At 40.6% G+C, this 27,854-nt stretch overlaps 1 protein-coding gene across 5 annotated transcripts; it reads left to right on the top strand.

The window, feature by feature from the left end:
- The first annotated feature begins 145 nt into the window (after positions 1–145).
- CWF19L1 (CWF19 like cell cycle control factor 1) lies at positions 146–25,459 on the top strand. Of its 5 annotated transcripts, none has more exons than XM_082408116.1 (14): positions 146–277; positions 3,126–3,210; positions 4,440–4,518; positions 5,137–5,238; positions 6,669–6,883; positions 8,816–8,934; positions 11,225–11,309; positions 12,946–13,086; positions 13,996–14,110; positions 14,869–14,948; positions 19,698–19,907; positions 21,521–21,640; positions 22,088–22,185; positions 25,023–25,459. In XM_082408116.1, exons 1-14 carry the CDS (start codon positions 255–257, stop codon positions 25,165–25,167), a joined length of 1,617 nt encoding a protein of 538 aa, XP_082264242.1. In that variant the 5' UTR covers positions 146–254; the 3' UTR covers positions 25,168–25,459. The 5 variants fall into 5 exon arrangements, with proteins under 5 accessions (XP_082264242.1, XP_082264243.1, XP_082264244.1 ...); XM_082408118.1 differs by having other exon boundaries at positions 240–277; positions 4,456–4,518; XM_082408117.1 differs by lacking the exon at positions 21,521–21,640.
- The last annotated feature ends 2,395 nt before the right edge of the window (positions 25,460–27,854 follow it).

Below are 27,854 nucleotides of genomic sequence, written 5' to 3'. Positions count from 1 at the left end.
GCCCCCAAATAAAAAATTACAATCGGAATGTTTGTCGTCCTTTGTCCCTTCTCCACGCTCCCGGTTTCTTGATTCCTGCTCGAGGCAAAACCACCTGAGAGAGGCATCTGTCCCTCGGCGCTCTCCGTAGGTAACTGAGCTTTCATTGGCTGGGAGCGCTGACGTCTTATCGTAGTGCGGCCGCCTTTTCCGGAAGAGCGTAGGTTCGCTGTCCCTATTTTCGGTGGTCGTCCCAATCCAGGCGATAAGGGCAGATGGCTCAGAAACCGCTGCGCCTGTGAGTGACCCTGAGTCTGAAGCGCGCGCGCGCGCGTGTGTGTGTGTGAGAGAGTGACCCTGAGTCTGAAGCGTGTGTGTGTGTGACCCTGAGCCTGAAGCGTGTGTGTGTGTGTGTGTGTGTGTGTGTGTGCGCGCGCGCGCGCGCTGCAGGGGTTTTTCTAAAGACAGAAAGGCAGGGGCGGAAGCCCGGCGGCTGCTGGTGAGCTTCGATCGCGTCTTTGCCTGGGCACTGCCGGCCTCTTTTCCTGTCCGTTTTCGCTTCTGAAGAGGGGGACTCTTGGCGACACTCGCTGAGAGAGGAGGAAGCTCCTAGCGTCAGGCCTCCTCCATATTAGGCCGTCTTGGTCTCTGACATCATTTCCCCTTCGTTTCTACCCGCAGTATATTTACTAGGCAAAAATTGTAGTCATGGGGCCCATTGATGGGCTCTGGGCAGTGGTCGACAGGAGAGAGAGACAGGGCCTTTGCCCTGGCGCGCTTTTTGAGGGGATGATGAAGAGAGGACTTGCATTTATGCATTCATTCAACAATATTGATTGAACAGTTGCAGTGCGCCGGGCACTGTGCTAGACGTTGCACAGATGGAGTTCCTGCCCTAATGGATCTTACAGTTTAGGGAAACGTATATTAATCAAAGAATCCAGATAAATGTTGAATTACGGTCCTGATAAATGTCAGGAGGAAAAGGTTCACGGTTCTGGGAGGGTGTATAGGGTATTTGGATTAATGTGAGGAATCAAGGTAGTGAGGATTGAGCCTTGATTAATAGTTTTGTCTTTATCCTAAAAAAGTCACTGGATCACTGGAATGTTTAAGAACGCCTTGGCATGATCAAATTTTCATTTTGGAAAGCGATTCTGGTTGCAATGTGAAGAAAAAATTATTGCCAAAGTAGAAAACAGCTAGGATTAGATAGCGTAAAGGCAGAGGAGAAGTGCGGGGATTCAAGGTTTATTAAGGAGAGGACAGCAACAGGGTTTGGAGGTGGTTTGGTTATGAGTGAGGAGGTGTCAGCATTGTCCCGGTCCTAGATTTCTTTCTTCAGTGGGATAGGAAACACTGGTAGAGCGCCCAGATGAGGAGATGATGAACTTTGAGGTGTCTTATGATGTACAAACTGGACAATGGCTCTCCCCAAAACAGAGATAATTCCATGTGACAACTGCTATGAGAGAGGAAGTGCAGGATCCTGTGGGAGCACCAGGAATTGGTGACTGATAGGGGCTGGAGGGCTTCCTAGAAGAGGTGGTGCTCAGAAGATAAGTGAAAGTGGTAATAATTTATTACAGAGATTGCTCTGAAAAGCTATATGGGTTTCTGAAGTTTTGAGAAGAGGACTTTCTGAGCTGGTCAGGAAGGCTTTAGAGATGTGATAGGCCTTGAAGGATGGGAAAATTTTAGACTCAAGATGGGTAGTGTGGGACTGTTAGGAGAAATAACTACCCCAAGGGAATGGCAGAGACAGAGAGTGATCAGATCGACAATAGGGAAGGTTTCTGTTATGGAAACTTGGAGAAAGCATTGGGAAGAGAGATCAGGGACTTGTGGAAAGCTGTGGTTCCTCAGGCAGTGGAGTTGTCTTAATGTTTTTGAGGAAAGAACATTAAACTGCTGGCTTTATGTAGGGTGGACAGGAAGAAGGGAGGGTATTAGAGGAAATGTAAGTATATTCTCTGCGTTGTATCCAATACCAGATTCACTGTATTTCTCTCCGATTCTGCCTTTGCATAAACTACAGGACTCTCAGTTGCTCGACCCTGTAATTATCCTCCATTCCTACTTCTCCACTCCAGTTTGTGTTCAAGTCTTCAGAATTCTAAATTTCTCGTCTGTTTCTGTCCTCCCCATCTTCATTTGACATTGCCCTCTTTGCTGGTATTTTTGCTTATATAGTCACTTGGTCCTCCAGACCATCTTTCACTCTGTTACTAAAATGATCTTTCTAAAACATACATGATCGTGTCACTACCCACATTTTCACTACCTTGAAAATGTTCAGTGGTATGGACAGTAAAGCACACCAGAAAGACATACTGACAAAACAACAAGAACTATAATATTTCAAGATGAGTTAAAAGACATTAAGAAAATGATATGAGAAGTGGAAAAACCATGTAAATCAAAAGTATAAAAACTCAGAAACGAGATTATAGAACAAGTTACCTCACAACTTAGGGTTAGTCTGGCTTACAAACCTCAGGTCTTGCCAGTTTCTATCTCCCTACCCCATAACACTTTACACATACCTCCTATTATTGCCCTTTTTCATATAAATTTATAACTATCGGCATATCGCCCCTTCCCTGATTGTGTACTCTTTGAGGCTTGAACTGAGTCTCCTTCTTCTTTATACTCCTAACGTGTCCTTAGCATAGTACTTGGCATACTGCACTTAGCAAGCATGTGGTAGATGTCCTGAGTGTGTTTGTTGAATGGATGAATGAAGCCCTGTGCTAAGATAGTGGTAGTGGAAACAAAAAGGACAGGATGACTGTGAAAGGTATTTGTAAAAAGGAATTGAGGAGACGATGACTGGATGTGGGATTTTTGAGTCTTGGTAACCAAGTTGGCAGTAGACTCAGCCACAAAACTTGGCAAGTGAGAATAAGCTGGTTCAATTTTGGAGGAAATGATAAGCTAAATTTTAGATATGGTGAAGTTATTGGTGAGACCTTTAGGTGGAGCTGCCCAGTGGTCATTAATAGTTCACCTGCAGTGAACCTCTCAGGTAACCTCAGAGAGACTGGATCACATATCTCCCTAATCCAGGAAGACTAGTATATACCAAACCTGGCAGGCCTATTTGTGTGTCCTGCATTGCCTTAACATTTATGTCTTGTTTGCAGCTTGGCGTGTGGAGATGTTGAAGGAAAGTTTGATGTTTTATTCAATAGAGTTCGAGCAATTCAGAAGAAAAGTGGAAACTTTGATGTAAGATGTTTCTTTTTACTGCATTTAATTTGACTGTTGTAATCAAACATAGTAAAATAAAGTTTGGGCTCCTTTATACATTTCTCAGTCGAACACATACTCTCCTTTTTTGTTAGATTGAGTTCCTTTTTTTTTTTTTATGTATACAAATTTATTTATTTATTTTTGGCTACACTGGGTCTTCCTTGCTGCACACAGGCTTTCTCTAGTTGCGGTGAGCGGGGGCTACTCTTTTTTGCGGTGCGCGGGCTTCTCATTGCCATGGCCTCTGTTGTTGCGGAGCATGGGCTCTAGGTGCGCGGGCTTCAGTAGTTGTGGCATGTGGACTCAGTAGTTGTGGCTTGCGGGCTCTAGAGCACAGGCCCAGTAGTTGTGGCGCATGGGCTTAGTTGCTCCGCGGTATGTGGGATCTTCCTGGACCAGGGCTCGAACCCATGTTCCCTGCATTGGCAGGCAGATTCTTAACCACTGTGCCACCGGGGAAGTCCGAATTCCTTTTCTGACCATGGGAGTTTAGTAGCTGAAAAGTGGTGTGGGAAGGGAGATGTGTTTACTGTAGACCTTTCTATACTTTTTGAATTTGAATTTTGTTACTTTATTACTGTACGCAAAACTGAAAACAGACTAGCAGAACCTCCCTAAGTGATTCTGACCCTGGGTTTGGGAAGCACAGATCTATTTCATAGGTATATGGTATGAGTGAAGTCAGATGGCATATGTGCAAATGCTTCACAAACTAAAGAGCCCTATGTAATTGTTGTGTTGTTGCCAGCTAGACTGTAAATTTTTAGAGTACAGAAGAGTGTTCTAGATATGGGGATAATTTGTTCATTGGGATAAAGGTTGAGTAAAGATAACAAGCAGGAAATGTGTCCTTTATGCCCTGTATCTCTCAGGGTATCTAATATAGTTTTGTATTTTGCAGAGAGATTTTTCAAGGTTGATTTCTCCATTTTTCCCTGACCCTCTTGTCTCCTTCCCCAGCTTGTATTTGACATCCAGGGAGCCAAAATTTAGTAATTTATAGAATCAGTAACTACTACAATTGTTGTAAAAGAATTATGTTTAGAAATTCTGTAAATTGATTAAGGAAATTCTGTAAATCGATTAAGGAAAAAGCTGGGATCATTAAATAGGATAATTAGCTCAATAACGTTATGATCAATTAATTATGTACTATTTGATATTTTTTAAAAATCTCATATATCTGTTTAAAAAACTCATTTTAGCTGCTGTTGTGTGTAGGAAATTTCTTTGGCTCCACTCCAGATGCTGAATGGGAGGAATATAAAACTGGCATCAAGAAAGGTACAGAACTTATTTTTAACATATGATTTCTAATAAAGTTTCAAGGCTACATGGTTCTTGCCTAGTTGTTTTTCACACGTTAGTGATTTAAGAGTTTGCCTTTGAGTTCTGCATTGACCTGGGAAGAATGCCTATGTATCTAAATGTTCACATTTTGAATTTGGTTGGACTTAGTTCCAGAAAAAGAATTCTCTTCTCAGTAGGAAGGAATTGAATAATGCAACCATATGTGTTTTTTTTTTTTCTTTTTCCCAGTTTCAGTGTTTTTTATTAAGCTCTTTGGGGTCTGTGTTTTCCTAACTATACATTGACCATCCTCTCTAGGATGTTACTTCATCAGCCTAGTGATACCATTTAATAGTCAAGCCACAAGGTTGGTTGTAGGATATCCTATGTGGTGACCATGTTCCATATATAGGACTGCAGACTCTTTTTGGCCGTGCCATGTGGCTTGTGGGATCTTAGTTCCCGGACCAGGGATCAAACCCGTGCCAGGGAATTCCCTAGGATTGCAGACTCTTTACTTTTGCTACAAGTGTTTTTCCTATGGGGAAACAGTTCTCAGGTTCCAAAGCAGAACTGGTAACTAGCTGGTGTCATGTCTGTTTCTCTCACTAGCTCCTATTCAGACATACGTGCTGGGTGCCAATAACCAGGAAACAGTAAAATATTTCCAAGATGTTGATGGGTGTGAATTAGCTGAAAACATTACTTATCTGGGTAAGTTGATATCTTGTGTGTTTGTAATGAACATAATGTGTCCCAGGAATGAGCCTCCCAGGAAATTTGTGGCTGGATTCATCTGCCATTATTGCCTGAGAGAATGGGGATCAGGGTTTTTTTCCCTAAAGTCAGTGTCTATACCTTTAAGACTATGTCATTTTTCCTCTGTTGTCTCCCACCTCTCCCCAATCTCCTTGTACTTTCACAACCCAATATATACTCTTTCAGCCAACTAGAGGAGTAAACTATTTGACTACAGTGTTTGGAGTACTTCAGGTATAAATTGTGTTAAAAAAAAAAAAAGTCTATGTATGTGGTCTCACCATGTAACATTGCTAGATGTATATAGCTTATTTGTTAATTGGACTTCTAATTTGCTATAGCTCTAGGTTTCACTGAGGTTTTGAAAAACTCAAGTTTTTAGTGTCGATTCTTGGGTTTTTCACTGCTTTTGTCCTTTTTCTGATTCCAGGTCCACTCTTCAATTCCAGGTTAAAATTGTTCCTCCACAGCCCCCTGAAACTCTTAGTGGTTCTTTCAGTGTCTGGCTGTTGTAAAAAGCACTGTCAAATTTTGCTTTTCTTCTCCACCTGCTCCCCTCCCCCCACCACTACTGCTTCTTGGATCATTCAACTCATTTTTTTCTAAAATGGCTCAAATGGTCTTCACATTTCCTCTCTCTTGGTCTCTCATTTCTTTAGAAAGCTTCTACATTTCCTTTGCTATAAATGCTCTTTTTATAGTTTTTTTATTAGTATGTGTGTTCCTTTTTTACTTTATTATTCTTTGTTCGTCAGTATGTGTGTTCCTTTATTAGTTAGTATGTGTGTTCCTTTATGAGTTAGTATGTGGAAAGAGCCATTTGAGAAGAAGAGACTCAGTAGATGAAAGGGAAGTGAAAATTGATGGAACAAGGTTCTGGAGGCAGCAAGAAGGAAACGGAATCAAGGGCACAAGCTATGAATAAATTTAGAAGATGGCAGAGTCTCTTACTTTTTCACAAGTAATTGCTTTTTCCAAATGTTTTCCTTCATTTGGAAGCTTCTGCCTTCATGAAGAGTACATTTATTCTAGACTATAGCTTACTCACAGCTGCAATTATTTTTTTTTCTTCTCAGTGCCTCTCCCTGTATCCAGGTGTCTAGATTTCTTTTAGTCCCTTTGGAGTCTCTGGAAGGCAGAAAGCCTTTTTCTTAATCAGTGCTTCCCAAGATTTTCATTTGCAAGGCACCTGGGGCAATCAGACTGTGGGCTCCAGCAGCCTTCACATAAGGACTGCTCTTACTTACTGAACAGGAATACTGTTGTAGCCATCCAACATTGAGACCTAGGAGCTGGAAGTGGGGCATGGGGAAAGAGATTCATCACCAGAGTGACATTTCATTCAGCAGTTTGACTAAAACTTGTCCATTTTTCTTTGAACCCAGGTCGTAAAGGTGTCTTCACTGGAAGCTCGGGGCTGCAGATTGTGTACCTCAGTGGGACAGAGTCCTTAAATGAACCTGTCCCAGGTTACAGTTTTAGTCCCAAGGATGTGTTTTCCCTGAGAACAATGCTGTGGTCAACATCCCAGTTTAAGGGTGTTGATATCTTGCTCACATCCCCGTGGCCCAAGTATGTGGGGAACTTTGGGAATTCTTCTGTGAGTAGTGTTTGTTCAGTTGGAATTTCTAAAAGCAAATTGCAGTGGCTTAATTTGATCTTTTTTGTTCTTTATGTGACTATTTCAGCTCTTAGTTCCTTTCAGTAGAAATCTTTTGTGAATTTTTCGGGATACTTAAAGCCTTATTGGCTGACCAAAGCAAAAGTTGATCTTAATGAAAGCACGATTCACTGAAGAGAGAATGCTGAAGTCTTACTTATAAATGAATTTTTTAAAAAAATTCTATTCTCTGCTTCAAGTACCCTTTCTCAAGCTTCTTCTTAAGTTTTGAGGGGTCACTAATTTTCAGTGAAAAGATTTATAGCTAGTGGCAGCTCTGCAGTTTTATTTCCCCCTTTCCATTCAGATTATATCTTTTTGGCTATCAACATATTTTAAAAGGTGGAATCATCATGGGATTGAGGATAGTGATCTAAAGTTGGGAAGCAATATATTGAAAACTTAGTACTTTTCTAATGGGAAAGCTTTAATGTTGGAATGTATTGGAGCGTGCCATGGCGTTCGATCTAAATATTTTTGTAGGAAGAGGATGTACACCAGGTTGGTGAGTGACAGCTATCATGGGGAGCTACCTTGGTGGAAATCAGCCTAAGGAAGACCTTGAAAGGTTGTATGTGAGAGCAGAAAGCATCAGCTGAGCTTCAGTGAAGGAAAATGTAAGAATACATTTAGGGACAAATATCAATTCCTAGATGTAGAGTTATCAGAGATGATCCAGAAAAGGGCCTTGTAGGCCACTCTGCCAACTTTAACATAATGTGTCCATGACTAAAAAGGCCAACAAAATACCAGGCATTGTCAGGATTTTGAAGGGAGAAGGGACAACACTTTCTTCCCCTTCCACAAACCTATGGTTATTCTTCCACTAGTATACAAGAGGCAGTGCTGGTTGCAGCATAGAGAAGATACAGCAGAACTAGGGAAGATCCAGAGAAAGACTACTAAAGTGATGATGGGAGAAAGACACGTGATACTCTATAAGGAAGAATGAAGAGCGGTGCTAAAAAAGTTTACAATTTTTGATTAAAGTAGATTTTGATGAAAGTTTATAAGTAATCATACAAGGTATTTATAGGGGAGAAAACAGTATATCTCACTAGTCCCTAAGGTACTGCAACTAACCTCAAGGTCAGTTCCCTGCCCTTCAGCAGACACCTGAAGGAGGCAAGCATAAGACAAAAGGAAGGTTTTGCTTTACTTAGTGGAAAATTAACTCTGGTAATTTCTTTATTTCCAGTTAATACCTTCTCTTAGAATGAAGTTCATAAATAATGTTATGGATGAGAGAGCACATAATTTATTGTTAATGGAAGCTCTGGGAACAAGCCTAACTTTTGACAGACTTTGTATTACAAACTGTGACAAGGGCATGGTTGTGCCCTTCCACAAGCCACACCTTCCTTGACTGAAGCAAAATAAAGAATTGTATGCTTATGTGATGAAGTCCATGAATGTTCTATGGCAAATATTCTATGGATCCTAGGGGCCCTGAAAGCTAGCTTTTAATTTTGATCTTCTGCAATGACTATGACTGTCTGCATTGTCAGAACTACAGGAGCACAATGAAGCAAATTATAGACGTACAGTCTGTGGGCTCCAGAGAGAGAGTGCTTACTTTCCAAAAAAGTATTGTAATAAACCTTGTTTTGGGTTTTAGTATGGAGGAGTTACCTTTTCCCTTAACCTCTGGCTTCCAACAACTGTTCCTATTTCTGCATTTGTAATAGCCCGGTTCCCCTTATGTGTTGAGATTTCTCTGATTGCCATAAGTATGGAATTCATGATGCAAATTCTACTGCCCACATTGTAGCCACATAAATATTCCAAAGACATTTCAAAGTGTCTTGTTATATCTCTGCATTTCATGATAACTCTTAGGTCTGTTATGATGACTAAGTTTCTATTTACTAGGGAGAAGTGGATACCAAAAAATGTGGCTCTGCTTTGATCTCCAGTCTTGCCACAGGCTTAAAACCAAGATATCATTTTGCTGCATTGGAAAAGACTTATTATGAGAGGCTTCCATATCGGTGAGTAGCATTTCATTCTTTTTGGTTTTTTGAAGAATTTGCCTGGATTTTCTGTGTAAACTTCTCATGTTCATTTCAGCCATATAATATCTTGGTTTCTTTTAGTTACTCAGGCATGAAATGAGTGACTCTCAAATCATTCCACTTTTCTGAGTTTGGTTTCCTAATTTGAAATACAAGGGATTGGATGATACTGTATCATCCAATGTATCATTTAAAGCCCCTTAAAGGTTTGAGGGTCTGACATAACAATGCTGTTTAATCATCATAGCTTGATGTACAGTAAGTCCTGTTTTGATCAGGTTAAACGGTTACTTCTTGTATAGTCTTAAACTCAGGATAATCACCTAAGAAGTATTTCAATTTAGGAATCAAGAACTTGTATCAATTTTTTCTCTCTCTCTCTTTTTTCAGTATAGCTTGGAGATGGAGTTTTTAAAGGATGTATTACAGAGAAAATAAAGCCAGTGTTTTATAAGTAATAGAGCTAAGTAAAGTTAACTCTGAAAGATCTTCACTTTAAAGGCATGGGTAATCCCTAAAATGATTTATAAAAACCTTTTTTTTTAATATACAAAAGCAATATATGTGTTGTTGAAAGTTAAAAAAATATAGGTGAGCAAAAAGAAGACTATAACCTGCCCTTTCCCTATAATCCCACAGCCTAAGATATAACCATAGGTACTACGGATTTTTCTTTTATATCTCCATATATGCATTCCAGAAAAACCTCTTGTTCTCTGAAACCATGCACTAAAAACAGAAGGGTTATAGGAATAAGCCACTCAAAACTTTTAAGGATCCAAATACACATTTCTCTGAAGAACGTAAACCAGTGGCCAATAGGCACATGAAAAGATGCTCACGCATCATTAGCCATTAGGGTAATCCAAATCAAAACCAATGAGATACCACTTCTCACCCCACTAGGATGGCTATAATCAAAAAGACAAATAATAAGTGCTGATGAGGATGTGGAGCAATTGAAGCCCTAATACATTGCTGGTGGGAATGTAAAATGGTACAGCTGCTTTGCAAAAATATTTGGCATTTCCCTACCATATGACCCAGCAATTCCACTCCTATTCCAAGTGAAATGTAAACATAGGTTCACAAAAAACTTGTACACAAATGATCATAACAGCATTATTCATAATCGCCAAAATGAGGAAATGACCTAAATATCCATCACCTGATGAATGGGTAAATAAACAGTGGTATATCCATATGATGGAATGTTATTCAGTAAGAAAAAGGAATGGAGTACTGATATAAGCTATATGTGTGAACCTTGAAAAGATTATTCTAAATAAAAGAAGCCAGACACAAAATACCACATATTACATGATTCCATTTATCTGTAGTGTCCAGAATAGGCAAATCCATAGAGATAAAAAGTAGATTAGCGGTTGCCAGGGGCTAGTTGGAGGGAAATGGGGAGTGACTGTTAATAGATACAGGGTTTCCTTTTTTAGATGATGAAAATGTTCTAAAATTAGATAGTGGTAGTGGCTTAGTATATATGAATATGCTAAAAACTGGTGAATTGTATGGTATTTGAATTAGATCTTAATAAAGCTGTTAAAAAAAACAACAACAAAAAACCCTGTACAACTTTTTAACCAGAGCTGTAACAAAAACCCGTAACTATCATAATAAAAATACTGGCATTTTTTTTCTAGGAAACATAGACACTCATGTATTTTTATATTTTTCCTAAGAGAATGAAATCATGCTATGTATTACCATTTGAAGCATTGTTTTCCACTTAAAACTCATTTCTCTTTGTTTTTCATTATTATAGTTTTTTATTACACAAAAGAAGAGAGAATAGTATAATGATCCCTCCTGAACCCATAACCTACTTCAGCAATTATCAACATTTTGCCAATTTTCCGACTCTTTTAAAGCCAAATTTAGAGTTTTTTGTGCTTTTCAAATACGTGATCTCATTTTCTTCCTAACAGCAGCTCTGGGAAGTAGGGGTGATTATTCTACTAGATGGACAGGTAACATCTGAGATGTTACTGGTGGTGATGTAGTGATAGACTTAGGACCTGTGCTTGTTTCATGGCCCCATGGAGTCTACATATTTCATAATTGCAGATCAAAAGTAAAGTTTGTTGGTGGGAATTCCCTGGCAGTCCAGTGGTTAGGAGTCGGCGCTTTCACTGCTGGGTTCAATCCATGGTCAGGGAACTAAGATCCTGCAAGCCTCGAGGTGCAGCCAAAAAAAAAAAAAAAAAGGTAAAGTTTGTTGGTAACCTATTATCTTTCCAATATATTATAGAAACCACATCATTCTGCAGGAAAATGCACGGCATGCCACCAGGTTCATAGCTCTGGCAAATGTTGGAAATCCAGAAAAGAAAAAGGTAAATTTTGAGTATTTGGTGTTTGGTTAATATTTATTGTCTGTCTGATAAATGTTCCTCTTGCCCAGTTTAGCATTCATATCTTCTCTTCTCCCCAACTGCGATGTCCCAGTACTTCAGTTACTTTACGCTTTATAATAATATGGTAATGAAAGGTTAGGTTTCCTTGGGTCCTTTGTAGGAGATTTTAGAGAAGGGTTTGGGAAAATAGGCCCAGTGGAACAAAGGCAAAATTTCAAATGAATGATGTCCTTCTTCCCACATCCATGTGGTCGTCTCTATGGGTATTTTTCATGAGTTTGACCTCAGATGGTACTCTTGCTTTGCTTCTTTTAGCAACTTCATTTAGCAGAAATAATAAAATCTTCCCAAGGATTTACCTAAGCCCTCCTTGGCTTTGGGAATCTTAATGATACCTGGAATCTGTCTTTATACTGGAAAACAGTGCAGGTGAATGAAAGAGGGTATACCAGAAAAGTGTATTGTTCTTCTCACTTCCCTGAGAGCATTTCTGATTCTGTAGGGCCAAAAGCAGGATACTGTGGATTTCAATAGCTAAAGATCAGAACAGTCAGTCACGTGGGAAAATATATAAGTTATCTGAAGATTATCCTACTATATATAATATGCCATAAACAATGTACATGCAAAAGATAAGCAAATACCTATTTTGTTTTTTCCATAATATCTTAAACTTTTAGGCCCAATGCATTCTTAGCAAGTTTAGATTTGTAATTTTTTTAACTTCCTTCCCTCCCTCCCTTCCTTCGTTTCTTCCTTTTTTTAAACTGCCCTTTCAAGACTGAACATCACTCACAGTATTTTTAGTCTATTGCTTTACTTTCAGGGACATGTTAGCCTTAACCCTAAGCAATGCATACTTCACTCAAAGAATATGCACATTTTAAAATTTGGCAAGTATTAGTAAATTCATTTCAAAATTTTGTTCCAGTTTACACCCCTACCAGCAGTGTATGAGTCTGTTTTCTCAATGGGTAGTGTCAAATTTTTACTAACATTTTTTGCCATTCTGATAGAAGAAAGTTGTGTATCATTGTTAATTAGTTGTATTTCCCTGATCGGTAGTGAGGTTAAGCATCTATTCATATCTCACGTAAAGTTTTCAGTATCTGTGCCATTAGTCCATGGTTTTAGATATTTATGTGAATATTTATTTCTTTGCTACTAATCCCTAAGAAAATCTATCAGCATATACAGCAGAAATTGTGTAAAATCAGAGGGAAACACTAAGTTGTCCAATTTAGTTTTCATTAGAAAAAAAGAAGGGCAGTGCAGTGACTATTGACAAAGTGCACAAAGATAAAGGACTCAGAGACAGAAGCAGTTTGTCTTCAAGGGTTATGGAGCAAGTCCCTCTGGGCCTTGCAGTGATAGTTGTTTTGTGTAAGGGCTGGGCTTTGATGAGTTGCTTGTTACTTCATCAGCCCGTGGTTTGCCCCTGCAGAGATCACTGAAATGGCATTGCTATGGATGCTCTGAACCGCAGATGGGCTGGTTGCTGCTCTTTGATCTTACTCAGTTTCTGAAGCTTTATGTGAAATTTTATGGTAAAATAGGTTGATTACATTTGCATAAATAGTATTTCCCTTAATATTATGTTGTTCTTCTCCCAAAGTATCTTTATGCATTCAGTATTGTTCCTATGAAACTAATGGATGTAGCAGAACTGGTAAAACAGCCTCCAGATGTCACTGAAAACCCGTACAGAAAGTCTGTGAAGGAAGCATCCATAGGAAAGCAAATTCCTGCCCCTGAGGTATGTTCTGACTGAGAGGTGGCATTTTCTGGGCAGGATTGCCCATTACAGGTGTCCTTTTCTTGGTTATAGTTTAATTCACAAGGCAAGTTTAATCCCTCGAATCTAAATCTTTTTTTTTTCCTTTGGGAAATCATGCTGGTGATTAGAAAGCCTTAGTAGATTTCCAGTAAGCTCAATGTGTTTTTTTGTTTTGTTTTGTTTTTGTTTGTTTTTTTAATTATAGTTTGGGGTTAACAGTTTCATATTTTTAGTCTTTCATTGTCTAAACTTGGTTCATATGTTGGGGTTACACATGTAAAGTCTTTCCTTGTCTAAAGTTAATTCTCTGTTCTTAACTTTTCAGGCAAGGATCCAACTGCTTGGTAGCAATGTAATCTGTGATTTTATAATGAGTGGTATAGGTGAATAAGATTTACTCTGAAGAAATTTCTTAATAGCAGACTTTTCTGAAATTCGTTTTCCCTTCACTAAAGCAAGGAATGTCAAGTTTCCTTACTAGTATACATGGTCTGCTTTCTCAGACTTTTTTTTCTTATCTTTTTAATTAAAACTCAGAATTGTTTTATCTGTGAAATTGTAAGACTGCACCATGTCCCTACTGAGAAAGGGAAAGGAATGTGGGTGGGTTCATGCTATTCTGTTTTAGGCAAGAATTGCTGTATAACTTGCATTTTAATTCACTTTTCCAAAGGAATAAATTTGGTGGTAGCTTGGATAAGTGTTGAGAGGTATGACTGAGAGTCCAGGCATCAGGATTGGGAAAATATTTTTCTTCTCTAGGATAGGCAGAAAGGGCAAGGAGGAAAGACATGACATGGCAGGAACGTTCCCTTGTATGTGGATGGTTGGCTACTTGTCTAAAGGTTAGTTTAATAACATTTACTCTTCTACCTTTGGCTGTTCCAGGAAGATTCAGCCTGTCAGTTTTTCTTTGATTTAAATGAAAAGCAGGGAAGGAAGCGTTCATCTACAGGCAGAGATAACAAGTCTTCTCCTCACCCAAAGCAGCCTCGCAAACTTCGTAAGTACCTTGGTTCCAGAGGTCTCTTATGTGAGCAATAACTGTTATTTTGGGTCTTGTTTGGGAAGCAGCATTGCTAAGAGAGCCTCTTCTGGCAGAAGAAGATTGTATATTGAGTCATTAGGACCAATAAGAAAAATAAAAGAATGCAAAGGTGGCCTGACTTTGAGGCTGTCTGAGGCTATTCCTGTCAGAACTATGGAAGAAGCTCCTTTCCGTCATGTCTGTAAACGTAAGGTTAAGAGCCTACAAAACCAGTATGGGTTTATAAAATAATGGAATAATCAAACTGGTAGAAAAGACTTACAGCTATTACATTGAGATCCTCTTTCTCCACTCCCTTGTTTCATAGATGAAGAAGCTGACTTTGGGAGGGTACACGTACTCCCAGGGTCATGTGGATAGCTGGTGGCATGACTAGAACTAGAATTGGGGCTCCAGACACCCAGTTGAGTGTTCTCTCATTGCAGTTAGTTGCCAGTTACATGTTACTTTAGTCAATATATGGTTATCACATGGATCACCTACCTGTGGATTGGTTACAAATTCAGAACTTTTAATAGAGGTTTAGTTTCATTGATAATGGTGATGGGGGCAGGGGTCATAGTGGGAGCACAGCAGACCCAGTCCGTTGTGGCAGTACTGTGTACATATCAGTGTTTGCAGGATACAGAGATCAGACAAGGCTGAATTCTGTAGGGTGGTTATGTGCTGGAGTGCTTGGACCATGGTAACATTTGTCTTTCTTCCACATGAAGCTCAGCCTCCAGGACCCTGCTGGTTTTGCCTTGCCAGCCCTGAAGTGGAAAAGCATTTGGTGGTCAACATTGGCACACATGTGAGTTACTTCCATGAACCTTTTACAGAGGAGACACCTGTTTGTTTTCTGTTAACTTTATTGAGTCATAATTCACATATCATAAAATTTACCTACTTTAAGTGTGCAATTCAGTGATTTTTAGTTAACTCACTGATTGTACAGCCATCACATAATACAGTTTTAGAACATGTTCATCACTCCAATAAGATTCCTCCTGCCCATTTACAGTTAGTCTCCATACCCACCCACAGCCCCAGGCAACCACTAGTCCTTTTTGTCTTCATTTCTGTCTGGGCATTTCATATAAATGGAATCGTACAGTGTCTTTGTGTCTGGCTTCTTTTACTTAGCATAATGTTCTTGATGCTCATTCATGTTGTAGCATGTGTCGGTTTTCTGTTCCTTCTGGTCAAATAGTATTCCATTGTACAGATAGACTACATTTTGTCTATTTATTTGTCAGTTGGTGGACATTTGAGTTGTTTCCACTTTATGGCTATTAATGAACATTTGCATACATGTCTTTGTGTGAACATATGTTTTCATTTCTCTTGGATAGACACCTAAGGAGTGGAATTGCTTGTAATTTTATGTTTAACTTTTTAAGATACTGCCAAACTATTTTTCAAAATGGCTACACCATCTTGTTTTCCCACCAGCAATGTATGAGGGTTCCTGTTTTTCCACTTCCTTGCCAACATTTGTTATTTTCCGTCTTTTTGACTAGAGTAACTATAGCAATTCTCCTGTGGTTTAGTAGAGCCAGTTTCACAAGATTGCTCCTTCTCTCCCTCCTCTCTGACAAATAGGTATGGCTCTCCTAGGGTGATGTTTTTATGTAATTCTTGAACTTTATATGTTTTTATTTCATACTACTTGGGGGTGATGAGTTGCTTTTTTGAATTACTATTTAAAACAAGGATTTTCTTTTCTTTTTTTTTAGTTAATTAATTAATTTATTTTTGGCTGTGTTGGGTCTTCGTTGCTGCGCGCGGGCTTTCTCTAGTTGAGGCAAGTGGGGGCTACTCTTCGTTGCCGTACATGGGCTTCTCATTGCGGTGGCTTCTTTTGTTGCAGAGCACAGACTGTAGGCGTGCGGGCTCAGTAGTTGTGGTACATGGGCTTAATTGTTCCATGGCACGTGGGATCTTCCCAGACCAGGGCTTGAACCCGTGTCCCTTGCATTGGCAGGCGGATTCTTAACCACTGTGCCATCAGGGAAGTACAAACACAAGGATTTTCTTTGTCCCAAAAAGAGAGTCTTCTGTTGCTTATACACTCATATTTGGCTAAAAATGTTGATATTCTTTTTTATATCTTCAGATTTAAAAACTTGAGTTTATTAATTTTTGTGATAATTATGCAATGTTGGGAACTGATTTACACTGATTATATAAAAGACTATAAAGAGATAAATTCTCAGTTTTGCCTAGTAGTAGAGGATATAGCTTCCTAATGACGGGAATACCCACATCCACATTCCTGGTATGGGTATCTGGGAACCCAAGATAATAATTACAAGATTGCTTGGTAAGCACTGAATCAGACTATGAGAACTGGATGATTTTGAGAAGGATTTTATTCAGGCTATGGAAAGTTCTGATGAACTATGTGTGTCTCACAGTAAAGTCATCCTATTTCAGATTTCCCCAGATACTTTTCCTTGGGCAGGGCTTGATTAGGTATTAAATAATATTAGTTTTTGACCCTCATTCCTCTGGGATTCATATAGACCATTATCCTTCTTCTTCATTTGTTTAGAATGAAAGAAGCTTAATTTTCAGGGTTACATTTGCACCCTAGTCACCCATGACTAGAATTGGCTATTTCCCAAGGCTCCGGAGGAAAATATTTACAAATCATTTCTTAGTGTGTGATGCTTCTGCGGACAGATACTTTCATCCATTTTTCATTGATTTATTCTAATTTTGTTTCCTGGGGATGACCTTTTCCTCAGCTTATCCTGACAGTGAGGGCCCTTTTCTGTGGCCTCCTGTAGACTGACTAGAATCTGTGTCATCTTACACTCTAGTCACATCCCCCTCCTGCCATTATTGTTTGACTGAAGAGTCCCAGTCATTTACATTTAATTTTTATGTCTTGCTTATTGGCACACTCCTGTCTCTAGGGGGAGCATGAATGGGGTCAAGGCCTGTGACACAGCTGGGCCATAGAGCCTGTGGATGAACTCTTCAGTGGGAAGAGAAGCAAACTTGAAAAACTCTTCTTTTTATAGGAATACCCTCTTTGGATTAACTCTTGGATCTTGGTTTCCTCCTTGGATTAGTGTATGCTATCCTTCTCTCCCATATGGTATGGTATGGGAGAAGGCTTCAGACTGCCTTCTGTTTAGGAAACTTCAGTAGGTTCGGAATGCCATGCAGGGCACAAGAGATTTGGAATGGGTGACTTAGCTCTGTGCTGCTCTGGGCCTCCAGGAGAGATGGCCTTTCCTTTCCATTTATTGTACCTTTCTATTGCCTAGGGTATCTGGCTTAGGGTATGAGCCTAGGGGATAATCAGGAAACCTGTTTGCTTCTCATCTAGACCTAAAGCTAGAGGGGCAAAAAGTATCTCAGATTTTGATTGTGGCCCAACCCAGCACCCCAAGTAGGAGGTCACATGATGATTTTAGCCTAGAGCCTACCTAGTAATCAAGTTTACACTTACCTGCGCTGTCCTTTGTTGTCAGAAACCTCTTGGGAACCTCTGGTGACCGTGGGTGTCTGGCACAGGGCTTGGAGTCCCCTCTGTAGCCACTCCTCTTGATCTCCTTTCATTACTTTTTTCCCCTGGCTTTTTCTCTGTCTTTGCCATGCCTTCCTCAAGGGATATACATAGAAGTATGCTAATGGCCCATGGCTATAAATTGGTAAAAGCAGGTGCGGGCTGCTAAGAGTCCAGAGTAACTATTGCAAAATCCATGCATTTTTTTTTTTTTAATTTTATTTATTTATTTATTTATTTATTTACGGCTGTGTTGGGTCTTCGTTTCTGTGTGAGGGCTTTCTCCAGTTGTGGCAAGTGAGGGCCACTCTTCATCGCAGTGCGCAGGCCTCTCACTATTGCAGGCTCTCTTGTTGCGGAGCACAGGCTCCAGACGCGCAGGCTCAGTAATTGTGGCTCACGGGCCCAGCTGTTCCGCGGCATGTGGGATCTTCCCAGACCAGGGCTCGAACCCGTGTCCCCTGCATTGGCAGGCGGAGTCTTAACCACTGCGCCACCAGGGAAGCCCCCATGCATTTTTCTATGGGAGAAATATTCATTCAGGTCCTACTTATACATTTGAGATAAAATTAGAGATAATTCAAGTATAGAACAGATTACAAGTTGAGAGTTTGAAAAGAAGGGAAGAGATCGGCCAAGTGTGAAACTATTCACAAGAACTAGAAGGTACTGTCTTGGGGGGTGTTATTTAGTCTAGACTAGAAACTTTAGTAGCTTCAGTGCACATCACAGTATAAAAACTGCTGTTTATGGCGGTGACCCACTGACATAAAGGAAAGGCTAGAAGACTCAGGCTTCTAGAGTAACCTTTTAAAACAAACACAATTAAAAAATTTAAAATTTTTAAATTTAAAAATTTTGGGGTACTGATTTACTGGTTATTTAAAATTTTTTTTTAATGTTTTAGCACATATGAGGTTTTGATGAACTTTAGTCATCTGGGATATTAACTCTAGAGATGTGTTCAGTCCTCTGTGCCAAGGAGATCAAGGGTGATCATGCTTTAGTTTGTTTCTGATACTTATCCTGTCATTCTGTTGGGCTTTCTCAGTGTAGATGAAAAATAAATGACTCCTTCCTTCAGCCTTAACTTTGAACCCACCACACTAAAAGTATACTTTGGATTGTTTTTCTAAAGCTCCAGTACCTTCATTTGTCTGCGTTGATACTCACTGGCCCTTTCTCTACTCACTCAGTGTCTTCCCTTCAAAGAATGTGTGAGTGGTAGAGCAGTATTGCGTGTTTGGGTTTTGACAGAAATATTTTTAGTTGCTGTTTAGCTGCCGGCAGCCATTGTTGGGAACTACAGTTTTTTTGGATGTACCTGAGTTTGAGGTTTCTTCTTCTTCCTTCCCTATTAGGTTATGTTTGCTTTCATTTTGTAGAGGTTAGGCAGCAGCTTAAGGCTGTAGGGACACTGGATGCTAATCACGTCATCTTAGCCTTTTTCGTGAGCCTAAGAGGTGTATTTAGGGGTGAGATTGGGTGTCACTGTAGGGAAAGTAGTCCATTTGAAGTCAGAAGTGGTATCTTTCTGTGGCTGGGGGTGATAATAACTGAAAAATTGTTTTCAAGTTCGGAGCCTGGGAGGAAAAACCAACCGTTTGTTCCAGTCTCCTTCAGCTCTGGTGTGTTTGTAGCCAAAAGCCGGTGTGCATGCTGCTCATTGGCTCCCAGTTCATTTGATAGTTGCATAGAAATTTGTTGCATCTGGGAACTCCCTGGCAGTCCAGTGGTTAGGACTCCACACTTTCACTGGAGAGGGTGCGGGTTCAACCCCTCGTCAGGGAACTAAGATCCCACAAGCCGTGCAGCCAGAAAAAAAGAAATTTGTTGCATCTAATCTCATTCTTCAGCAGGTGCTTGACAACATTGTTGTTATAACCTCTAAAATTAGATTTTTTTTAAGAGGAGAATTTCTACTGAGAGCCTCTTGAGCACTTTTCCCACACCCTTGGGCTCACGCTCTGTAGAGGCTTTTCTCCCTGAAGAATCACACATGGGGTATTGACGTCTCACTTCTGTGTGCTTCCTCTTCAGTGCTACCTTGCCCTGGCCAAAGGAGGCTTATCTGATGACCATGTCCTCATCCTGCCCATTGGACACTACCAGTCAGTGGTGGAGCTTTCAGCAGAGGTGGTGGAAGAGGTGGAGCAGTATAAGGCTACATTGAGGCGCTTCTTTAAGAGTCAAGGCAAACGCTGTGTTCTATTTGAGAGAAATTATAAGAGCCATCACCTCCAGCTACAGGTAGGTGGTCTCTGCCCAAGAACTTGGAAGGGCTGTATGGGGACCTGGATATTGATAAATATTTAAATAATGTTAATTTTTTTGAAGTATAGTTGATTTACAATATTGTATTAGTTTCAGGCATATGGCAAAGTGATTCAGTTTTACATATATATATGTATATATATATTTTTAAGATTATTTTCCATTATAGGGTACTACAAGATATTGAATATAATTCCCTATGCTATACAGTAAATCCTTGTTGGTTATCTATTTTATGTATAGTAGTTTGTATCTGTTAATTTCATACTCCTAATTTATCCTTCCTCCCTTCCCTTTCCCCTTTGGTAACCATAAGTTTGTTTTCTATGTCTGTGCGTCTGTTTCTGTTTAGTATATAGAGTCATTTGTATTTTTTTTTTTTTCAGATTCCACATATCAGTGATGTCATATAATATTTGTCTTTCTTTGTCTGATTTACTTCACTAAGTATGATATTCTCTAGGTTCATCTATCTGTGTTGTTGTAAATGGCAATAGTTCATTATTATTATTTTTTTTCATTATTTTTTTATAGCTGAGTAATAGTCCATTGTATATTTGTACCATATCTTCTTAAGCCAATCGTCTGTTGATGGGCACTTGGGTTGTAGTGTAAATTGGTGCAGCTGCTATGGAAAACAGTATGGAGGTTCCTCAAAAAACTAAAAATAGAGCTATCTATGATCCAGCACTCCCTCTGCTGGACATATAACCAGAAAAGATGAAAACTCTAATTCGAAAAGATACATGCATGCCAGTGTTCACAGCAGCACTATTTACAATAGCCAAGACATGGATACAACCCAAGTGCCCATCAACAAATAATGTTAATTTTAATACTTAATTTTAATTAATATTTAAGTATTTGATTCTAATATAAGGTTAAGTATTTAAATAGTTGATTTAATATTTAAAATATTTAATATGAATTTTCATATTAATATTTAAATAATATTCATTTAAAAGGTTAAAGAGTTTCTGGTGATAACTCCAGAGATTTTACAGGGATTCACAGGAAAGTGCATGGCAGTACAAGTGAATAGCACAGATAGTAAGTGCCTTGTTAGAAAAGGAATGGGTAGTCGAGGAAGGTTCCAAGAAAGGTGTGGGCCTTGATAGAGTTTGGAAGAGAGTGGGTATTTTGTGTGAAGCTCAGCATGAGTGGCAGCTCAGAGTTAGGAAATAGTCTCAGATCCTGCCTGGGGCTAGCAGCTCAGAAATTCAGAGACTGTTACGGATAATTTGATTGTCGTTGTGGTGGTTTTCTTTCTGGCACATTTGTTAAGTTTTCAAATGGGCCTGACTCTGCCACATATATTATATAGGAGCTGGCAAAGGCTTAATGACAAAGAGATCTCTTTCTAGCCTTTCCCACATCAGAGATGGGCTCCCACATGTGGCAGGCAAGCTCATAAGTTTAAGTCCTTACAGACAGGCTGACATAGACCTGTCTGGCCTGAGGAGAATCTCTGCTGAGGGGTGTTTCTCCACCCCTGTGATGGATTTGCTACGTCTCAGGGACTGTGCAGGAGGCATGACCTCTCTGAGACCTGCATGAAGAATTTCTCCTGCTCCTCCCCCTTGCCCCAGGTCATTCCTGTGCCACTCAGCCGCTGCGCTACTGATGACATTAAAGATGCCTTCATTACTCAGGCACAGGAGCAACAGATAGAGCTGTTGGAAATCCCAGAGCACTCCGACATCAAGCAGGTAAAACAGGAGGGGAAGGTCATATTCCAGGAGAAGTAAAGACCTGGCTTCTGACATGTTGAGCCTGAGATACTCAAAGGTGTTTAAAAAATGTTAAATAGGCAGGTGACAGTTTGGTACTAGAGCATGGGGTATTGATGAGACTAGAGACGAAGATGGTATTACATCAAGGCCTTAATGCTTTCCTGGGAAGAGCAAGAAATTAGAAATTTCCTAAGGCAGGAACTTAGGAAGGTAGGTGCTACTGGGAAGATCTTTGTAATATCTGCCAGTTTGGCTTTTTAAACTCTAGTTCCACTGAGTGGCTTGGGATTTATATCTGCTCACATCCTTTTTCTTGTGCTTCTAAGCTGAATTCTTTGCCAAATTAAAGCTTTTAAGAGATGGGCTGGGATTTTGACTTTTAAAGCACTATTGCATGTCCTCATATGACTCTGTTTACTTTAGATTGCACAGCCAGGAGCAGCATATTTTTATGTTGAACTTGACACAGGAGAGAAACTTTTCCACAGAATTAAAAAGAATTTTCCTTTGCAGTTTGGAAGGTTTGTACATTTTTCTTATTTTAAATGTATTTTCACTAGACCTACTCTGAATGAAGTAGTGGGCTGCATGGCCAGTTGAGTAAAAAGCCAAACAAGGAACAGTCCTTGCCCCAAGGAACCAGTAGTCTTAGGGCAAGTCAGATGTTTACATATATGACAGTAATGCAATGCAGAATGTGAAAAGTACCGTAACAAAGTTTTGCGGAACAGTGTACTTTAGAAATTCAGAGAAGGGAGAGCCCATTTCTACTTGGTGGAAGGCGTCATGAAAGGGCTGAAGTTGAGCCTGAGAGATAGATTTAGAGGGTAAACTTTGGCATGTGGGCATTCTAGCCCAAGGGAGGAAAATGCTACTATTAATTGAACATGTGCTCTGTGCCAGACACTGTGCCAAGAACTTTCCATGCATTGCCTCATTTAATCTTCCGAACTCTGTAAGGTAAATACTGTCATCCCAATTTACCAGTATGAAGAATGAGGCTCTGGAGGAGTGCCAATAGAACTTTCCCTGATGATGGACATGTTTTATAAAAGTACACTGTCCTATACAGTAATCACCAGCCACATTACTAGTGACTACTGAGCACTTGAAATGTGGCTAATGTGACTGAGGAACTCAATTTTTAATTTAATTTAATTAGAATTAAATTTAAATATGTCAGGCTAGTGGCTTCTATAGTGGACAGCATCGCTCTAGAGTGGTTAGGTAGCTTGTCCATGGTCACACAGTGACCCTGGACCCCAAAATGTGAGGTCTTAACTCATTACTCTGTAGTGTCCTAAAGGTCTGGATGAGGCTTCATTTTTGCTCCTCATATCATGGAGAACATGACTGCAGAACTGTACAGGGAGTGGTATAAATTAGGCAGAGAATGAAGGCAGGAATTTGCTGGCAAGAAGAGAGAGTATGGAGGGGAGTTGAAAATGTGCGGAACAGATTATCTGATGCTGGTGTCTGTGATTTGCAGTGGTTTTTTCCCTAGTTAGAACTGAGCTTTGAGTCAACCTTGAACCCTTTTTGGACCAATTTGGAAAACCTCCAAGAGATTGCCACCATTGGATAAGTCCAGTAAACGTAGTTGTCTACATTTTCAAAAAGATAATAAATGAGAAGAAATGTGTTAGGAGCTTCAAACATCTGACATTATCTTTGTGTTATTGATTCAGCAACAGACACAGGTGTGAACACTGATGACACAGGCACATAAGCTCACAAAGGAGAGAGTCTCTGAATGATTTTGTGCTCTTGGTAGTTGGTTGTATTTTCAACATTGAGTATTTTTCACAATAGTAACTTACAGTTACATAGCATTTTACAGTTAACGAAATACTTGAAAAGACATATTTTTTTTCCTGCTGCACAAGAAGGGTGGTTCTGTCTTCATTTTACAGATGAAGAGGTAGACTGATGGTCTGCCCAGAGAACTAGAACTTGAGCTTAGGTCCTTTGACTTTTAGAAGACTCATGTGATTTGTTTTCAGCCTTTCTATTTACTGTAGCTTCAAAGTGGAAAATGAACCATACAAATATACAAATAGAGTTCTTTTCTTTTTTTTGACAAGAAAGGATTTATTGGTGGGCACGAGTAAGGAGGAGATGGCGCCAAGGCTCTCTCGAGTGCAGGGCCCGCCATGTGTCCAGGGGCCACGATTAGGGACGTATTTGACGCCACAGCCATCCGGGATGAGCCGCTTTTCTGCCACCATGTTTTCAGATTCATTTAAACTTAGTTAAAGCCCCACTTCTTGGAGACGTGGATCTTCTGGCAGCCAGGGAACTTGAACTTCGCCCTGCGGAGGGCCTCAATCACATGTTCCTTGTTCTGCAGGAGCAGTTGCAGATGGACATTATGACTTGGCCAATGTGGACCCTGGCCACTGTGCCCTGGGGCTTTACCAAGGCACTGTGTGTACCTGTGTGGAGCGTAGATCGGGGACAGCATGCCAGTCATGAATGTCCACTGGAAAGGGCTGTCTCCAGGGTCCCTTAGGGCAACCCATAGAGGCAACAGGCTGCATACACTACTAAGAAGGCTGCTCTTTTCAGTCATTGCACACAGGGGCCCCATGGGGAAAAGAGCACAGTCAGCTTAATTGGCTGCAAAGGAGTTATTTCTAATATATCAGAATAAGTAAAAGTATAAAGCAGTGGCATTTAGAAGATAGGTTGTGTATGTGGTGGTTTTGTTGACATTGAGCCTGTGCTGCTGTGCCTATGTAGGCCTGAGTGCACTAGAAAGAAAGGCAGAAAGTCAGAGTGGGGTATGAGACTAGGTGCCTGACTTTTCACCTCAGCACACTAATGGCCCGAGGTGACAAAACTAGAGTCTAAGGCAGGATGTAATTACAGCTAGTTTGGTGCTTTGATTATGTTGTCTCCATACATCAGAAAACCCTTATTTTGCATTTCATAGGCAAGGAAATCAAGGCACAGTGATGAAGTAATCTGTTCAAGTCACAGACAGCAAGTGGCAGAGCTAGGAATGGAATCCAGTCCCTGATATTTCTGATATCAGGGGCTGCCCTCTTTCTACTGTGCCATGTTGCTTCTTTAGGTACCAGTAATGTAGTTCCAAGTTGTTCAGAGAAGTAAATGGAATTTGAGGGGCTAGAAGAGCTAAGACCTGAGCTGGTCACTTATAACAGGCGTGACTTTGATAGATAGAATGGCAGAGATGGCTCTCAGGGCAGAGAAAATGGTATGAGCAAAGTCAGAGAAATTTGCATGCCTTCTTTGGGTGATGCTGAGTGGAGCTCTCTGGCTGGAGAGGAATGGAAGGAAGAGTGGGTTTTGGACTGATACTGTCCGTTTTGACTTCTTTGTGCTTTTTGTGCAGGGAGGTCCTGGCTAGTGAAGCTATCCTTAATATTCCTGACAAGTCTGACTGGAGGCAGTGTCAGATCAGCAAGGAAGAGGAGGAGACCCTGGCTCGTCGCTTCCGGAAAGACTTTGAGCCCTTTGACTTCACTTTGGGTGACTGAGCAAAGGGAAAAGCACTTTATGAACTTCACAGGATGTAATGGCAGCCTGTTTTTTGAGAAACAACAGTCTCCCATGGGGACTGTTTCCCTGCCTCTTTTTTGTGTATTCCCATGGAACCTGCCTGCAGCAAGAGGCCTAAGATTGAATATTTTTTAGAAAAAGTCGCATTCTAGGATGAAGATCTTATGTTAAAAGCATGTCTGTCATCAAACTCCAAGTACAGCTTGTGTTTATCAACATTTTCAAAAATATTTAAACTATCATATAAAATCCAAATGCTTTTTCATGGTTGGGAAGTGTCTTGTGTTCATGTTACCTATAACCATTGAAATGAAGTAGTGTGTGTGTATAGTAGGAGGGGCCAGGGCTTTAGGCCCAGCTGTTATCCCAGGATCTCACGGGTGGCTTCTCACTGAGCAACCCAGGATGGAGAAGGCCTTTGCCATTTTTCTCTTATAGCAGTCATCTTACTGATATAGAAGAGCTCATTCGGTCCTTCAGCAAATACTTAACTCCTATGTGCCAGGCATTTTTCAGGCTCCAGGAGTATAGCCATGTCCCAACATGATCCCTGTTGTCCAGAATTTACAGTCTAATTGGGAAGAGGAGGGGCAGATTTTTAAAAAGAAGACGAGTTCTCCTTTAGATACTGAGTTTTAGTTGCTGTTTGATAGTTACAAATTCATGGAGATCTGGATTGGTGATAGGGTTTTGGGGCTCATCAGGGTATAGGCCATAGGTGAAATTATGAGAATGGATGGAAATAGGGTGAATACAGTCCTAAGCTGAAGATGACTACCTGAGAAATATCAATATTTAAGGAGTGCTCGGAAATAGAGTGATCCAGTAAGTACATGGAGAAAGAGCAGAGAGAGAGAGAGAGTGATCACAGGAGAATGCCAGATCTTGGAAGCCAAAAGAAAAATAATTGCTCCTATATACTGGGCACTTATGGCCCAGACACTGTTTTACTTAATCCTCAAAAAATATCTATGAGGTAGGTATTATTACCTCCATTTTTTACATGAAGAAAACAAACTGGCAAACTTGAAGATTATGGAGCCTGAAGTTAACCAGGCAGGATTTTTTTTTAATTCAGAAAAACCTCAAAAAGTGAACTATGGGAAACAACCCAGTTCCTGCGAAGATGGCCGCTTCAGGGTCTTCAGGTCCTCAGCATCCCTTCGCAGCTCTTCCAAGTGAGAATTATGGGATTTTGGCCCCACCTGTGGAAATCAGATACACTTCAGAGCTAGATGCTGTACACCTAGCAAGTGAGGGCTTCATACTATTAGAACAAGCTGCCACAATCATCTGTGCAGTCTGCCCAGCTCTAAGGGACATGTTTTTGGAGGTAACATTTGCCACCTCCAAGTCTGATGCTCCAGCTCCATGGCTAGCAAGCACATATAGGAAACCAGAATCTCTGATACCACACTCAGGTTACTGATGAACAACTACAACACAACTTGTTTTGTATCATACAGTGATCAACATTCTCGTTGCAATATTCAGGGATTCTGGTGACAACAGACATTTGCTCTGCCAAAGCCCATTCAATGCTTCCAAAGCAGCCAGCAGCACTGCGGAGGTGCACATGCTGTATTCACCTTGAGAAGTCTCAACATGCTACATCTGTTGTGGCACAATCATGTGTCACAAAGTGTTAGCTGGAATTCTATGTAGTTCATAGGCCGGGCTGCACAAATCATGGTTCAAGTGCACATAATCTCAAACGAGGTTCAAATGACCACATTTAACAGAGCTGACACATTTCTTTAGAGAATTTAATTCCATGCTGATGTTATAGCTTGGAGTGATTGATGAGATCCCCAAGTTCCGTGAAGCATACAACCAACTCAAAGTGAAAACGGGGAGCTGGTTCCCCTATTCTAAGGCAATCTGCCACTCAGAAGCACTTCTTGTTGCACCAATAGCATTCGGAAGCTTGCCCCTGCAGCCCTGCATTGCTCATGGGAAACAATCCCCACAATGAGGAACTACCGCGCTGGCAAACCCACAACTGGGGGTATGCCTGACAGCAAGCTCAGTGAGGGCGTTTAGGGAAAAGCTCCCGAAGTCAGGAGGAGCATTCTTTACTCCAGAACAGCGTCACATCCTTGAGTTGTTTGGGGTTATAGGGGAGATCCTGGAACAGGTGTATAGGAAGTCAAGCAAAAGAAGAGCTGACCTGACTGTCAATGGAAGATGATTAATCATTTAAGAGAAGAAAAACAACTATGAAGCCTAATGCATCAGTGGGCCTGTTAGCGCAGAATTCTTTCTAGTTCTACGGATTTCGCAATATTCAAATCCTTGGTGGCCTTTGCCAGTGCCAGCTCAGAGGGTGGTGAAGCTGGAGGATAGATGGCAGAGGTCTGAAGAAAGGTGAAGTGTAGACAGGGGTGGAGACGACGTGACGTTTAGAAAAGACGAATACGGGAAAGACTGGTTTGGAAACTGATTTAAAGGGAATGAAGGGTTTGGAGGGATCTTATATTTTTGAAGACTGGAAAAACACATATGGGTTCTCTCAGCCACGAAAATTCCCAGGGCACTTAGAATGCATTGAAAATGCTCGCCTCCTCTCCCCACCATTTCCCCGGCTGGTCTCCTGCGGTCCCCGGGAGAAGTTGGGGCGGGGTTTTTCCTGCCGCAGTTACCGGAAGTGACACATCCTCTCGCG

The sequence above is a fragment of the Balaenoptera borealis genome (genome assembly GCF_965194805.1).
Source record: "Balaenoptera borealis genome assembly, chromosome: 10".
In the NCBI taxonomy this organism is placed as follows: Eukaryota; Metazoa; Chordata; class Mammalia; order Artiodactyla; family Balaenopteridae; genus Balaenoptera; species Balaenoptera borealis.
This window is presented reverse-complemented; position numbering and strand designations above follow the sequence as displayed.